Raw genomic sequence first — 17,057 nt, 5'->3', positions numbered from 1 at the left:
CTCTTACCCAATTCGGCCATATTTAAGTGTACAGTCCAACCTTTAACTCCACTAGATGGCTTTTAGACAGAAATCCTGCAACAACTCATTCCCACACTCATTTGAATCTCCAATACAAGTATATATTGTCCACATATTTTTACTCAAAGCCACAGTGTTGTCATCATACTATATGCTCAACAGATTACATAGACTTTATATATACATGAGGCAAAAAAAAAAGTACCTCCTTTTGTCCCAGATAGTTTTCTAGGTACTTTAACACATATAAATTATTTTAATCTTCTCAACAAACTATAAAATTATACTCTTATTTCACTTTACATTTACTGAAGCTAAGACACAAAGAATTAAGTGGCTTCCCAAGGGCACACAGCTAACCAAGTCAGTCTGATTCTACAATTTGTGTAGCAGACATCACACCAAGCTGGTTCTATATTATGTATGTTGGCTTCTCCAATAAGATTATAAACTATTTTATAAAAACTTATCTTCCACACAGCTCACAATATCTAAAATGTTAAGATGATAGAACTGAAAAACAGAAAAAGGGGCTGGAGAAATGGCTCAGCCATTTCAAGTACTTGCTGCTCTTCCAGAGGACCTGGATTTGGTTCAAAGTGCCCATATCAGACAAATCACAATTATAGATAATTCCAGCTCAAGAGGATCAAATGTCCCTAGCTTCTAGATTACCTGCACTCATGTTTACAAACACACGCACTTATACATAATTAAGGACAAAATAAAGAAGAGGAAGGAAAAGCTCTGTGAGTTCAAGGCAGGCCTGGTTTACACAGCAAGTTCAAGGCCAGCCAGGGCTCCCCAATAAGATTCTGTCTAAAAAAACAAACAAAAACTCAAAACCCCAAAACCCACACACAACCGAAATCATGAATGAAGTAAACTGGCTTCTACGAAGAAAATAATACTTTTCAAAGGTAAGGGGAGATATTCATTGTGTGTTTACAAACACACACACACACACCATGAGGACTAGAGTCAAAATCACAAAAATCTGTGTAAACATGCCTTTCAACATTGTATCAGGGGCATAAATGGGCATCAGATCCCACAAGCTCATTGGCTAAAGTTTAGCCTGGCTAAAAAGGTGAGCTTCAGATTCAAAGACCTTGTCTGAAGGCAATAAGGCAGAGAGCAATAGAGGAAAATGACTGATATTCTGCTTTGGCCTCTGTATGTATATGTATGGGGATACATGCCTACAGGCTTACATACATGTAACACACACACAGAGGGGAGGGAGAGAGAGGGAGGGAGAGAAAACATTAAATTTTAAAATAAAAGTAAACTCAGAGACTGAGGTAGGAGGACTTCTTAAGCTTTAGTGCTCAATATCATGAGACCCTATCTTAAAAATACAGAATCAAACTAAGTACTGAGAAGAACGCTGCTCATGTAGAAACTTGTGAGAAGGAGAAATCACAAAGATACATGAACAACAGAAAACCAAACTAATATAGAAGAAATAATTTTAACTGACATACCATAGGTCCTTTCCAAATACAGAATTTTTATAAAGCGAACAAAATGAAGTTCTTAGAAAGACATGTGAAGAGTTTATATAAAGGAACAAATTGCAATGATATATTTAAGAACTAAAGAGCATTTTTGGTTGTATTAGTATGATTGCAGCCATAGGGGGCATTTACTAACTTACAAATCAATGATCTTAAAGATTTCCTAACATATTTTCCATAGAGAAACTAAATAATAAAAACTGTTCGAGACACACATAGCGGGACCCATGGCTCCAGCTGTATGCCTTGTTGGGCACAAATGGGAGAGGAGGTCCTTAGTCCCGTGAAGGCTAGATGCCCCAGTATTCGGGAATTCAAGGACAGGGAGGGGAGGATGGGTGGGTGGGGGCACACCCTCATAGAAGCAGGAGGGCGGGTGGGATGGGGGTTTCTGGAAGGGGGGGAGAATGGGGAAAGGTGATAACATCTGAAATGTAAATAAATAAAATGTCCAACAAAAAACTGTTCGAGAAAGATTCAGTTGAAATTAAGAAAGCATTGGAGAGGATAGAAAATAAAAACAAGATTGACTAGGTTATTATCCTAACTCTAACAAAAGTGTTAAATACTAAAGGTAGACTATTAAGCCCCTTATTTATCTAAATAAGCAAATAAGAAATCTAGAACTCAACTAAATAGTCAAATAAAAGAAAACCATGGCAAAGCCAATCATAAATTTGTTATAAATCAAGAATAATCATAACTCCACTCTATGTACCTTCAACAAATTGAGAAAAACATAGGCATCATCAATGTCTTCCTCCTCCATATTCACAAGTCTATCCATTACACGCTAAAGGTGCTAACTCTATTTGAATCTACATCCACCACTACTTTCAGTCTTGCTTACTCTCACATTAAGTATGTATGCTTATATTTTATACCGTGTTGAAAATGCATTCTTGCTGGGCAGTGGTGGCACATGCCTTTAATCCCAGCACTCGGGAGGCAGAGACAGGCGGATTTCTGAGTTCGAAGCCAGCCTGGTCTACAGGGTGAGTTCCAGGACAGCCAGGGCTACATAGAGAAACTCTGCCTCAAAAAAACAAAAAACAAACAAACAAAAAAAATGCATTCTTACAGTATAACCAAGGTAATTTTCTAAATGAAAATCTAATCATCATGCCATCATCTTGAAAAACATTTTGATAACTTACTATTACTCATAGAATACAGAGAAGAATCTTAATCACATAAACTGCTGCACACGTGAACTCAGGTGCTATGACTGCATGATTAAGACCTGGGCAGATCAAGCCAGCCAGCATCCCAGGATGAATGGAGGAGAGGTTCACAGAGTCTTACACATATCTGAGGAGCTACTGCAACTGATGGCTGTTGAGGAGAGAAGAGCTGGTTTTCTTTAGGAATGTGGCCCTTTACAGAATACCCATGATCTGGCAGATGGTCCTGTACCCTTGCCATATAGGTGAGTAAACTCAGTGTGCTTAAAAGCAAAGTACATGATGCTGGCACAGAAAAGTAGTTGTAAGAAACAAAAGGAAGAAGTGAATTGAAAGGAATCAGGTACACATTGTATGCTTGTATAAAACTCTCAAGCAGTAAGCCCAAAATAATACAGTTAAGATTTTTAGAAGTGTGTTTAAAATAATCATAGTTCCTAGGAATACTAATTTATTTTCCCTGAATCTCAAAGAATAACAATGCAGGAATGTAAAAACCCTGAGAACCTTTTTCCCCACTATGTAATTCTAAAATGTATCACTGTTGCTGAAATTACTAAAACAAAGTCTCAATCAGTCTAAAATATACTGTGTGATCTGTGCCTTTCCTCCGGTTAATCTGACAGTTGTTCTCCAATATCTACTTTTTTTCTTCTTATCTAAGAGTTGAATGCTCAAATTTTGGCCTGATCTGTGGCTACCTGCAATAAAGACAACCTTCCTAGTTTCTTTTGCTAACTCAGGGTAGGAAGCTTTTGCATGTGTGTGTGTGTGTGTGTGTGTGTGTTTTAAAGTAAACATATGACATTGACAAATTATATAAATGTCCATAAAAGCTGCCCACTTCTGACTGTCTGACATCTGCAACTATGATAGAATGATCAAAGCTCTGGCAACAATTTTGGACCATGAAGAAACCTCTCAAATAGGAGACAGACAGAAAGGAGCAAAAGTGTTGCTTATAACCTTGACATTTTGTAGAAATTTAAAAGAAGAAGAGGAGGAAGAGGAAGAAGAGGAGAGGAAGAGGAAGAAGAGGAGGAAGAGGAGAAAGAGGAGGAGGAGGAGGTAGAAGAGGAGGAGAAGGAAGAAGAGGAGGAAGAGGAGGAAGAAGAGAAAGAAGAGGAGGAGGAAGAAGAGGAGGAAGAGGAGGAAGAAGAGGGAGAGGAGAAGGAGGAGGAGGAAGAGGAGGAGAAGGAGAAGGAGAAGAAGAAGAAAATAAATACTTAGTGTAAGATCACTATTTCTCTTAACCTAACCTGGTTCTAATATGCTGCCTACTCGACTTCATATTCCATGACATCTCCCCATTTTTCTCCATAGTTGGTTACACTGTCCTTCGTTCTTTTAGTATCTTCTACTGATCACAACTCCTTTTACCATGAAGCTATTGTTAATCTGCAATGATCCTCAGCCTTTTCCTTTAGTTAATACCTACTTAACCTACAGTTTCAGCTGAACTACTTACATCTTACTCAGAGGAGACTAATCAGACATTCTTAACAAGGTCAGATCTTTTATTTACTTGTTTATCAAATAACTTCACCCTCAACAGTTTGACTCCTTAGTTCATCTCTATCTACGGGGTCTTGAAAAGTGATGCCTGAGAAAGATATCTTTCTAGGGGGTTTTGTGCCATACTCATATTCTAATAATGTGCCTTAGAGTGGGGACTTTGGGCACTTTTTTTAGACAGCTCTATCAGCCGTCTCCTGCGAGGCAGAAGACTACAGTAATCTACATGAATAACCAATCAGATCTACAAACCCATCACCACTACAAAGCAGTTGAAGACAATACCATGCATACTGTCAGAAAGCCTTGTGTGAAAAGTCAGGACCATCTGTGATACCACTGGCAAAAGACAAGTGGAAGTTCCACTCATGGAATTTTGCTGAATTTTGCTTCACACAACCCTTTCCTTAATTGATTTTAATCTATATTCTAGCTCTAGTAAACCACAGCTTCTAAGTGTAACACCTTTTGATGAAGTCCATGTGTCTTTCTACTACTCAATCACCTCTTGTCAGGCAGTGGTGGCGCAGGCGGATTTCTGAGTTCGAGGCCAGCCTGGTCTACAGAGTGAGTTCCAGGACAGCCAGGGCTATACAGAGAAACCCTGTCTCAAAAAACCAAAAAAAAAAAAAAAAAAAAAAAAAAGGAAGGAAGTCAGTAGACCATGTCTCAGTTGTCAGTAACATGGCAAGAGTGTTTTGTATAAAAGTATTACTGCAATGTAATGTTTCGGCCTTCAAAGTATGATCACATCCAGTCCAAATGTATTGTTTAGATTTCTGAAAATACTCTAGACACTCTTCTCTGAACGCCTTTAAGTCCTTGAACCATAAAATTAAGGATGATGTATTTATGTAATAATTCTCTTAACAGGCTCACATGAAATATAAAATTAGCAAACTAGAAAATTTTAAAGTGAAATTGACCTGAAATACAGAACAAAATATTATTGGGAAATAATTAATTTGACACTCTATGAATAGTATAATAATAGTACAATACAAATAAACTGTTAAATTACAATAAGATAGAAATGTAACCTGGGGGGGAGGAGCTGGACAGATGGCTCAGTGGTTAAGAGCACTAGCTGCTCTTCCAGGGGATCTGGGTTTGATTCCCAGAACTCACATGATAATTAACAACTAGCTGTAACTCCAGTTCCAGGGGATACACTGTTCTCTTCTGGCCTATGTAGGCAATGCATGCATATATTGCAAAGGCATAAATGCATATAAAACACTCAGACATAATTTTTTTAATCTCAAAAAACATTTTAAAAGGACACCAGAAATTATAAAGTTTTACTATAGTATCATCTCTTTTATATCATGTATTCTTTTAAATTGTACCAACAGCATGGTCTCTGGCCAAATACAGTGGCACATGTCTGTAATCCCAACAGTTGGGAAGCTGAGACAGAACATCAAGTTCCAGACCAGTCTATACTACATAGAGGCTCCCTTCCTTCCCCCAAAACTCACACCAAGAATAAAGCCTACTGCCATAACAACAAAAACATAGTTAAGGTTTGATTCAACCACACACCTTAATCTTATGTCTGGATGGTAGTGGGCTCAAGTTCTTTAATCATGATAGCTTTAGATACAAACAGTTCAGCCTCCATTTACTGAATAAAAACTACATGCCATGTCTTATATTTAAAAGCAAAATTCCCAACTCTCAGATTTACAAGCTAATGTGGAAGAAATAACAAATATAGACATAGGGCTGGAGAGATGGCTCAGTGGTTAAGAGCACTGACTGCACTTCCAGAGGTCCTGAGTTCAAATCCCAGCAACCACATGGTGGCTCACAACCATCTGTAATGAGATCTGATGCCCTCTTCTGGTGTGTCTGAAGACAGCTACAGTGTATTCATATATAATAAATAAATAAATCTTTAAAAAAAAAAAACAAATATAGACATAAACAAGCACACACATACAGAAGCACAAAGAAAAATACAACAATTTAATAGTGGCTATCTCTGAAGCAAGAACTATGTATGAACTCTTTCAGATTCAATATCATATATTTTAAAAGCTTACAATTTGTGTAACAGATACATAGTCTATTTACTGACTAGATGAGTCAAACTATTAAATTAAAGGTGGCTAGTCCTGGTCAGTGTGGATTTACAAAAATATTTATGTTCATAATTATACTTCTGTACTTTTAGAAAGAAGTGACGTTTGCGCTCAATAATAAAAGCATATTTTCATATAAAACGTGGAAATTTTAACTTCTCTTAAAAATATCCAATTCAGAAAAGTTAAAGGAAAACAGAAAAAAATGAAAAATAAGCAAACAAAAAGAGAACAGGTTACCAAAGAGAAGAGCCACGGCCTGACCTAACAAGGTAGGAATGAGAATAGCTTAACAATACTGTACATGATTTGGGGATATCGGAAACAACCAGCTTTTAAACTAAATAGGTTTTTTTTTTTTGCTTGAATTTCAAATTCTTATCCAACTAATTAATTAACTAATTTAATTCTCTTATTTCATTTTTTCCAAACAGTGAGCCAGATATACGGATGAAGTCTATTAAGGTTTTAACATTGTTCTGATCATTTTATAAACAAGACAGGTCTTAAGGTCTGGACATGAATCTCCAAGGAGTAAAGATCCTTCCTAAGCTCAATTATTTCTACCGTAATTCTAACTAAGACAGTTTTTACTGTCCCCGCTTTTCCATTTGCTGATGGCATAAAAGTAATGATGTTTAAAAAAAAGTAGCAATAAGCAGTTTAAGTTACACAGTTAAAATTTTTAAATGAAGTAGCTTCCCAGAAAAATATCATTTATAAGGCAGCAAAAATTATTTTTATTAAATTTTGATCTTGGGGATCTTCAGATATAATCTTTACTATTATATGGAAAGGGATGGAAGTCCAAATACCTCTGCAGAGCACAGTAACAAGAAATGCAAGCTATTCTGAGAAACAATTCGTATGTGATAGTTTGAGGTGCTCAGTAAGTTAATGCCTTTTTTTCTGGAATATTATTTTTACTTGAAAGAATAAATGACTGACTAACATGATTTCAATCAAGAGTATCTGACAAATATTTTCCATAAAATAAGTAATATCAGCCTACGGCACTAAGGAAATTTGACTGGTGCTTATCATTGATTTGAAATTTTATAAAATTGAAATTATATAAAACTCTGAGCAGACACTAAATTTATAAATTTCACAACACAATTTCTCTAATAAAACAGAGAAGGATTTTAGCACATATGACTTGCTACAATCCTCAGTTCAATCAAATTCATCAATATTTGAATGACGTATATAAAGAATGAGTTTTCCATGACTAAAGTTCCTACCCAATCCTGTAGAATCAAAAAACAAAGGGTAAAATAATACAAAGAAACTTAACAGAGCACATGGCACATTTCATAATGTAACTAACATCTTTGTTTTGTTTCATGTTTGGATTCTGGTTTTGAGACAGGGTCTTACTGTATAGCCCTGTACGAGACTGAACTCACTATACGGATCATTCTGACCTCCAACTCACAGAAGTTCCACTTGCCTGCGCCTCTGAGTTCTGAAGTTAAAGGCCTGTATTACTACCCTCCAGTCCAGCTTAACTTTTAAAATAACACTTCTGAAGTTTCCATACATTGTTAAAGAATATTACAGTTACCTAAAAATAATTTTACAAACATATTGAAGTACAGATTTTCTTAATTTAGCCAAAAGCAAACCAAAACAAAGACAGACTAAATGGAGAAACAGAAGAGGCCATCTTTGTGGGTGCCATTAACCTGGTAATACACACACTTGAGATGATTTAAAACAATGGATCTTTTTAGTACTCTTTAATTTTGGTTTGATAAATAGTTAAGTTTTGATTTAAAATATGTTATTTGAGGTTTAGAACATTACTTTGTTACCGAGTGGTTGCTTGCTATACAAGAAACTGTGATTTTTCCTACAAGCTACTTATATTAATGTCACAATCTTATTAATTTTCAATCAATTGATCACTTTTTAAATGTCTCAGTTTTATTGTCTATACATTAAATACTAGGAGATAATCATACAAACAAAAACTTGGTTCTGGCAATAAATTTTAAATGTATAAAGGGACCCCAAAACAAAAGAAAGTACTAAACTAGATACAAATATATAGACTAGTGTCCCCTGGCTCCTGCAATTTTTCTGAGAATCTACAGACCATACCTGCTTGGCAAAAAATATTGTTTCAAGTCTGGAGTCCTGAACCACAGAGCCAGCAGGTTCTTCTCCTGGCTGCCACTTGAAGAGAAAAATTAACCCATGAACTGGCCTACAAGATAAAAAACTAAATTAGCAACACAAAAACCAGATTCTTTTATATATAATCACCAATATATTAAGCCATATAGCTATTTAACAAAGAGAATGCAAATTAACTAAATTAAGTGAATATGGAAATTTAACTAAGATAGGCATTTATAGTCATTAGAATATTGGCTTAAAAGCTAGTAAAACTAAAACCTAAAAATCAGTCAGAACAGAATTATGTAAAGTTTACTCTCAAATCTGTAGATAATTCATCCAATTCCATTTACCAACTCACTTAAAAATCAGAAAAATGACTGAGTGAGTGTGGTAGCACAGGCCTACAAACCCACCACTTGAAAGGTAGGGGCAACCTGGGTTCTGAAGTTTGAGGCCAGCCTGGGCTACATGTGGCCAGGAAATTTGAGGGGGGTTTTTTGTTTTGTTTTGCTTTGGTTTTGTTTGTTTGTTTTTTCGAGACAGGGTCTTGACTATTCTTAGCCATCATAGAACTCACTCTGTAGACCAGGCTGGCCTGGAACTCAGAGATCTGCCTGCCTCTGCTTCCTAAGTGCTAGGACTAAAACATGTACCACCATGCCTAGCTACTGGACCTGTGTTAAAACAAATGACACCAAAAATAAAGTATATAGTAAAACTGGAAGCTATTTGCTTATATCAAATCCCAGTATATAGGGTGTTTATATAAAAGCACCGGACTGCATACACATCATTAACTCTAGAAAGTCACTTTTGCATAATTATTGAATTTATGTATAATCCTCAACCTTCAGTATGAATGGCTACTGCCATCTTATACATAGTGAAATTACTCCTTAATGGAATTATAAGAAACATTAAGTCGTTATTTAAGATTTCTTATTCTGACAGCTTTCTTCAGCCAAATTAGTCTCTTATTTTGTCTGCAATCTCTGCCCTTTCTATGGGGAAGAGGAAAGTAGGAGAAAGAAACTCACCTTTTTCTTACTACTAAAAACAGTATAGTCACTCTAAGTACCCATTTCCACTTTATTTACTTTATAGGCTTTTAGTGACAGAAACCTCACTCTGTAGCCCATGTAAGACTCACTATATAGCTAAGCTGGCCTCAAACTTATGACAGTCTTTTTCCCTCAGCCTCCTAAACTCTGAGAGTACAAATAATCTGGCATCAAGCCTGGCTGCCATTTTCCCCTTGAAAAGCCTTTTTCTTGTCCCCATTATAAAACTATGAATGCTCTCAAAATGAAAATTCATCTGGTCCTCCATTCGTAGATAGTCAAAGTGTTTTGTCTGTAGAGACAGAATCTCACTACATACTCCAGGGTGGCCTGGACAAGAATTAGCTACAAATTCATCACTTCCCAGGAGTTACCACTCCTCCTGCCTCAACCTTACCTCGAACTTCTACTCTGGGGGGGAGATTCTGATCAGAAAGTTGGTGAAAGATTCTTCCTAGCATCAACATTTGGAATTTGAACTTTTAACCTTCTCAGGAAACAGTACAATAGTGTATGATCTATCTGTGCTTTTCTGGCCTATTATTATTTTAATGATAAAATACATTTTAGGGTTTAATGCTATTGAACTACAAGTAAATTTTGTGGATTTCTAATAATGAAAATACAGATACTTTTAATTTCTTAAATTTACTTACTCCTGAATCTCAGATTCTTGGTTATAAACTCAGAATAATACTTATCCCACAGGATTGAAAACAATAACAACACCAAAACCTAAATGTACTCAGCCTACGGTAACTCATGTAAAATGAAAAGACAAATCCAACTATCTTTTAAAAGTATGCTGCAATGTAGATAAATACAATTAAAACTCCACTTACTTTAGCTTTTCAAAATTCTCAGGCTCTAAGCTCCATATTTCTTCTACTTGGGCTCCTCGGCAACCTGAAACAAGAAATTACTTTCTTTAGAAAACAAAAAACATATTTTTCTCCTTTACCAAGAAATAAAATACTAACTAAAAGAAAGGCACATGCCAGGGCAACAAGACATGACAAAATAGAATGGTGAAAGTACTAATGCCCCCAGCCAAGTCCACTGCTGCCTTTATTGTTTCCCAACACGTTATTGTGAGATCATCATATAAAGTACATCAAATAGAATTCTGTAATCTCCATTCTATGTATCTCTCCATTCTATGTATCTCAATACTTGCCTCTCTGCTTCTTACTCTGCCCTTAACTCTTTTTAAATCCCTATATACTTTTCTCTTCTAGGAAAGAACAGCACTCAACAATGACTTTCAATCTTTAGTTTTGATACATTCCAAGTATATTTTCTACTAACCTCTTTCCCTAACCCAAGCACATTCTTCTAGACCACTGTTTTCCAATCATGCTTATTATGGTTATTTTACTCTCCTGGGAATATGCATTAATATCTATAGCCTTTTTTCTTTTTCTTTCCTTTCTTTGTTTTTTTTTCTGGTCAATAGCATGAAGAGTACAGGTGACTTATCACTGGCATCTAGTAAAAAGAGATAATGACAAATATCCTATATTACACAGGAGACAAATTATCTGGCTGGATAATACATCTATAGTTCCAGGTACTAGGAAAGCTGTAAGATAGGTGGATGATTTGAATACAGGAGCTCAGGGTCTCCAGGATTATCTTAAAAAAAAAAAAAGTGTTAGCCTCAGCCAAGAAACTTCGTTCTAGAAGTATCATAGTAGTCATGGAGTAAGAATTCAGCTTCTTAAACTGCTAATTTGGATCATGGCTCAACCATTATTACTACATATGACCATTTTGCCTCTATATCGTCTTCATATAGTTGTGAAGGGGAAAATGAGACAATAAATAAGACATTTAATATAGTGCCTAACACTAAAAGCCATTAGATGGTAGCTAGGCTAGCATTATTACAAACATAAAAATAACTACCAGTATTTCTTGTGTGTAAAGAGTTTTGGATGGTATTTCTCTAATACTTACACAATATGACTTTAACACAATATTCACAATATTAAGTTGTCTCTCTGAATTCACTATAGCTACTACTAATTAAAGTCTACATTTGCTTGCAGTTGTCTGGAAACCTAACATTCCTGATTTTCAAGTGAGTACTCAAGAAGCCTTTGGATTTCCTGTAAAAACTTTTCTTTTAATGCTTTTCTGTTTTAATGGTTCTAACATACCTAGATTCAATCTGTAGCACAAAAGAATTAAGTTCAAGTTCACATCATCCCACTTCTCTTCCTTCACTCTTTCAAACGCTAAATTTATGAGTATGAGCCTAGCTGTCTTGAAGCTCAACCTTGAGAAAGGAGACAATAAATTTGAACTGCTTTCCTCATGTACGTACAAATCAAAGTTAATATCAATTTTGTTTAAAGGAGAGAAAGAGATACTGAGAGAAGTTTTCCTGTTATACAGAGAGTGGTGAGGGAAAAAGAATACCAAGCACAATGAACTTAATGCAAACTCTAACATTAAATAAAAAGTTAAGGAGTCTCAGGTAGTAAAGTGCCTGTGCATAAGCATGAGGACCTAACTTGGATCCCCAGCTCCCATACAGGCTTCCAGAGCCCTAGCCCTTGGGAGGCAGAGGAAGCAGTCAGGCAGATTTTTTTTCTGGAGCTTATTGGTCAGCTGCCCTAGCTAACAGGTGAGACTCGATAAGAGACCCTATCTCAAAAACCAAAGTGGAGAATAACTGAAGAACATACATTATCTACCCCTAGCCACTACAAAGATAAACACATACATACTACACACACGAACATACACACAAACACCACACACACAAAAATTGAGGGAAGTTTTCAATGATAATGAACTAGCATTTATCAAGTACTTTTTGTGTGCTATGTGCAGTAGCAGGCCCTAGAGAGGACAAACATTAATAAACGATTTTAACACTTACAAGCTCTATGATCCAATACACTCAAATCAAAGACGACTCAGGATGCAAAATTATACATGAAGGATACATAAGATATATTCTACAATTCAGGGCTCGACAGACCATTCATTGGTTTATGAGAACATTTTCATGAGTAATTGAACTAAATCCTATACCATATGATCATATGATCTGTCATTCAAACCAAAATGCTTTTCTAAGGAGGTTCTAAAATTTAAGAAACAGAATTTTTCTAAGTATTTATGCACTAACATACTATACTGATACTAGCGATCTTTCTTATAAGTTTCTTATAGAATTATATAAAACTCCAAAACTAATTTCAAAAATATTTTCATTTTTCTTTTCTGCCCCCTTAGTTTCACTAATCAACTGAAGTTGACCTTGAACTTCTGGCTCTTCTGCATTAGCCTCCGATGCATGACCAAAAATAATAATAGTTTTGTAGGGTCTGAAGAATGATTTACAATAGTCATACCTTTGGTTTTGAATGAGTGATTTTATTAAATATATAGCAAGTCAAAGTAAATGAACAATCGGTAAATTACAGGTAGACGGCAAAACATCACTAAATTGGCCTCAACTTGTCCAGTTAGTTTCTCCTGGGTTCTCTTCATGTTGTAATTTGTTCCTGTACCTGGAAGGCTCACTAGAGGGGACATTCTACTCTGCCCAAAACTCTCTGAGGAATTCCAGCCAACAACCTCAAAAGGACTTCCCCAATGGATTTCTGCTAGATGTTTTAAGTACCTGATTTGATGTTCTGGCTTGGGTTTTAAGATTTAATTATTTATGTGTATAAGTGTTTTGTCTACATGTATGTGCATCACATGGATACCTGGTGCTTATAGAGGTCAAAAGAGAACACTGATCTCTGGGGACTGGAGATAGAGACAGTTGTGAGCCGCCATGTGGGTGCTAGGAATGGAATCCATACCTTCTGGAAGAGTAATCAGTTCTCTTAACTGTTCAATCAATGCAACTCTCCAGCCTATTGTGATACTTCTTTTTTAAGTGTTTAATTTTTGATATGTAAATTGTGTGTGTGCATATACATAAGTTCAGGTGTCCTTGGAATCCAGAGGATTTCATGGAGCTGGAGTTAGAGGCAATTAGAAGCATACATGTTCTTATCCACTGAGCCATATCCCCAGTCCCAATTTGATGTTTTGTCTACCTCTTCATCTTTTGCTATGTATACTTTTACCTTAGCTTGCTGTATACTTAATAAACTCACTTATTCCAAACCAAGAGTATATCTATCACGATGATTCTGCTAACCATATATGATAATAATTTTCTTAAAAATACACCTGGACCCCCCTTCCCTATAAAAAATACTTTAGTGTTCTCCTAAAATGTTGCTAGTGCCTTAAATGACTACTAGATTCTCTATCTTCCAACAGATGGTATCTCAACAATTTTTCCATCAAGTCTACCAAAAGCAGTAAGGAGGACTCCAGCTTCTGCACCCCCAACAAAGAATATTCCAGAAGTTTTCCTCAACCCTATTCATATACATAAGATCATGGTGTACATATATGACATGTGGTTGGTGATGTGAGCAAACAGCTAACCTCTCAAAAAAAGGACTGCACAGTTTGAACTTGATCAAGAGCCCTAAATTAGAGACTAAATACCCTTTAAATGAATCAGCGCTGTTTTGGGGAATACAATTATGAACAATATACGTATGTACCTCCCAAGACTACATTTCGTGTGTGAAAGCCAAGTTTTATCTTATCTCTTTCCTCAGAATAAAGTAAAATACACCTCAGATATGACCATAAGAGACTTAATTTCACGGACCCAAGTAATTCACATCTGTATTAAAGCATGGATCAGTAGTTACAGATGAAGAAATTACTCCAGACTTTTCTTCTCTCCTGTCAAAAGACATCTGTATATTACTACACCTATGTCAACACAGTGAAGGCTACGTTACATAGTGAGTTCATTTCAAAAATACTGCAATAGTATTCATAATACAGATGTTTTACTTTCAAACGAATAAACTTCCAAACCCTATTGTAAATATAAGAACTGGACAAGAAAAAAAATGAAAATAGAATAAAGCATTTTTCCTTTGAAGCAGCTGATGTTATAAATTGTCTTCATTTAACGTTGTACAAAAATTCTTCGGCATTAGAAGTCAATCCATCAATAACTATTGCTTTACTTTTAATATGTACAGATACACTTATATTACTCAAATATCTAACTTTAAATTATTTTCAAATTCCAAGTTTTCTGTACATGTGAAACTGAAAACGGCAGCTACTTTACAGACTACACTAATTTCTGTGTATTTGAATGAGAGAATACTAAGGTGCATGTGCCACAACTGAGTGGGTGGCTTTGGGAAGGGGTTAGCTCCTTCTTCCATGGGTTCTGGGGAAAGAACTTGGGCCATCAGGCTTGCTATACCACCAGCTCTAGCCTGCATTAGTTTCAAAATAAACTTAGGCCACTATCTCTTAACATCAACTTTTCAAATGACAGTTAAGATTTTGAAAGCAAAATTTATCACTTAACCTGTAAATACTTCAAAATCAGTAGATGTCCAAAACTAATCTAATTTTCTTGCCTATAAGGCCTATTCTTCAAATTATACTTTACTAGCCACTCAAGCCAAAAGCCGAAGTCATGTTTCTCTTCTTTCCTACATTCAGTCAACTCTTGTTAATTTTCTTTTCTGTTTCTGTAGGAGAAATATACTACTACACAACCTCTACTGTAAGGCTGGCAGCCCTGAGAACTCCTCTTTTAGTGTAGCATGTTCTGGATGCATTCCTGCTCCAAAGAGAATGAGGAGAAGGTATTTCCACATGCAACCTGAGATTGAAATACTACATAAATGCAGTTAATGCCAAGCCACAAACTTACCCACAAACTTACCATTTTCAAAAAGACACTCTCACCTCATTCTATCTTAACTCTAAACACTGTAATCATAATCAATGTTAATCACAAACTAATTTTAATTACGTTTAAACTTCACATCTTTTTCGGAATAAGTCCCCAGTGACTATCGGGCAATATGGTATATGATTTGGCATGACTTTACTTTTTTACCTAAGAACTATACACTGCCTGCCTATTCATTACACCGTATTTTAGTTACTTTGCTAGCTGCTCCATAAGCTAACTTCAGGTAAATACACTACAGGTTATGCTTCCTTTTGCCCAGCACCTGTGATCTATTTGGCAAAACAAAAAAACACTTTCTGTATACTCTTAAACTAAGTACAACATATTATTATAGTTTGACTCTCAGTTCTTCAGACCAGCAGATTATTCACATTAAAATTTCCAAATCTGTAACTGTATGCCCGAAGTACAGTTGAACATATGCTAGCTACGTACTTGAAATATTGAGCCATGTACAATACATAAAATCTACATTAACATTTGCTATATTTTGGGTACAAACTTTAACAAAACAGTTAAAAACTATATTTGAGAAAAAATTAAAATGAAAATGGAGATGGGAAAACAAAACCTCCCCCAAAACACAAGGGAGGATAAACTGTCCTATTGATTGACTAGTACGGAAGGAAATAAAGTCAGAGAGAAATTCAGAGGTAAGCATGTGGCCTCTGAGCGAGAGCACTACCTCCAGAAACCTCAACTTCACCGAAGTCAAAAAGAAGGGAGCAAAAGAACTGCGGGAAGTAGCGTGCAGACCCGCGTAGACGGTTATCTGTGGAGGTCCGGAAGAAGTGCCCACAAACGAAAGGTGAAACTTCTGCTTTGGGGAACTAGAATCTCGAGTTTCTGGGCGGCTGAAGCCTCAGACACCCTGGGAAACACACGCCCTAGACCGGCTGCTCCGCAGGACCGACGGCCTGAGCGATGCACCTGACCACACTGGAGACAGGGAGGCTCCGCAGGGGACAGTGGAAAGGACAAGATAAGCGCGTAGGAGATGATGAGGGAGGGAAACAGGGAAGGAAGACGCTCAAGTCAATTCAAGTATCCGAGTTCCAAGTCCGGAGAATACAGCAGTACACAAGACAGAGGGGCTCCTTGCCCTCGTGGTGTGGCTCCCAAGATCACTGCGGAGACGCGGCTGCCCCGGGCCGAGGACGCGGCCGAAGCCCTACTTTCCACACACGCCGACTCCAGTCCCTGAAGTCACTTCTCCGACGCCGGGCGTCGGTGGCGGCAGGTGACCACCTGGCCCAACGTGGGCCTCCTCCCGGAACCCCCGGCCCAGGACGGTCCCCCTGGTGCTCACCGAATCCTTTAATGAGCTCGGTGAAGACCCCGGGGTCGCTTTCCATGAGACACCACTCCCCGGCATTGCTCGACATGGCCCCGACCACACACCGCCCCGCTCCACCTCGCGCTCTCCGAAACCCGCAGCACAAGCTGCCACCGGCCGCAGACCTCAGCAAAACCCGCCGCGGAGCGTCAACCCCACGTCACCCCGCCTACTTCCCGACAGCCTCCGGGCGCCGTCACCTGCCGCGCGACGGAGCACAGAAGGACGCTCTAGCCACCCAGGAGACGTCGAAACTCCTCTTCAGCATCTCAGGAGCCGTAGCGCCCTCCGCCGGGCCGGAGAAGGGGCGGGAGCGCCGGAGGGAGGTACATCCGGGACCCTTGGCACCACGGAGCTGGGGCGGAGCGATGGAAGGGGCGGGGCT

The 17,057-nt window shown here is 37.5% G+C and overlaps 1 protein-coding gene and 1 non-coding gene across 4 annotated transcripts in view; both read right to left on the bottom strand.

Annotated features, from left to right (window-relative positions):
- Uchl5 (ubiquitin C-terminal hydrolase L5) overlaps positions 1-16,853 on the bottom strand; it is a 29,624-nt gene extending 12,771 nt beyond the window's left edge. The window contains exons 1-3 of one of the 3 annotated variants that reach the window (XR_003711746.1): positions 16,646-16,801; positions 10,358-10,421; positions 8,434-8,539 (exon numbers count right to left, since the gene is read on the bottom strand). Coding sequence is in view for 2 of the 3 variants with exons in the window: in XM_028769958.1 (XP_028625791.1) it covers positions 8,434-8,539; positions 10,358-10,421; positions 16,646-16,721 (246 nt within the window). In the remaining variant the exon portion in view is untranslated. Of the gene's footprint in view, positions 1-8,433; positions 8,540-10,357; positions 10,422-16,645 lie in introns of all 3 variants that reach the window. The other 2 variants (XM_028769958.1, XM_028769957.1) reach the window with 2 other exon arrangements.
- Positions 15,105-15,239, bottom strand: LOC114623323. The gene has a single exon (XR_003711747.1). It is a non-coding gene; the product is annotated as a small nucleolar RNA U109 (small nucleolar RNA).
- Positions 16,854-17,057: the final 204 nt, after the last annotated feature.

The sequence above is a fragment of the Grammomys surdaster genome, unplaced genomic scaffold (genome assembly GCF_004785775.1).
Source record: "Grammomys surdaster isolate TR1022 unplaced genomic scaffold, NIH_TR_1.0 196, whole genome shotgun sequence".
In the NCBI taxonomy this organism is placed as follows: domain Eukaryota; kingdom Metazoa; phylum Chordata; class Mammalia; order Rodentia; family Muridae; genus Grammomys; species Grammomys surdaster.
The sequence above is the reverse complement of the archived record's forward strand: the minus strand, read 5'-3'. Positions and strand labels throughout refer to the sequence as shown.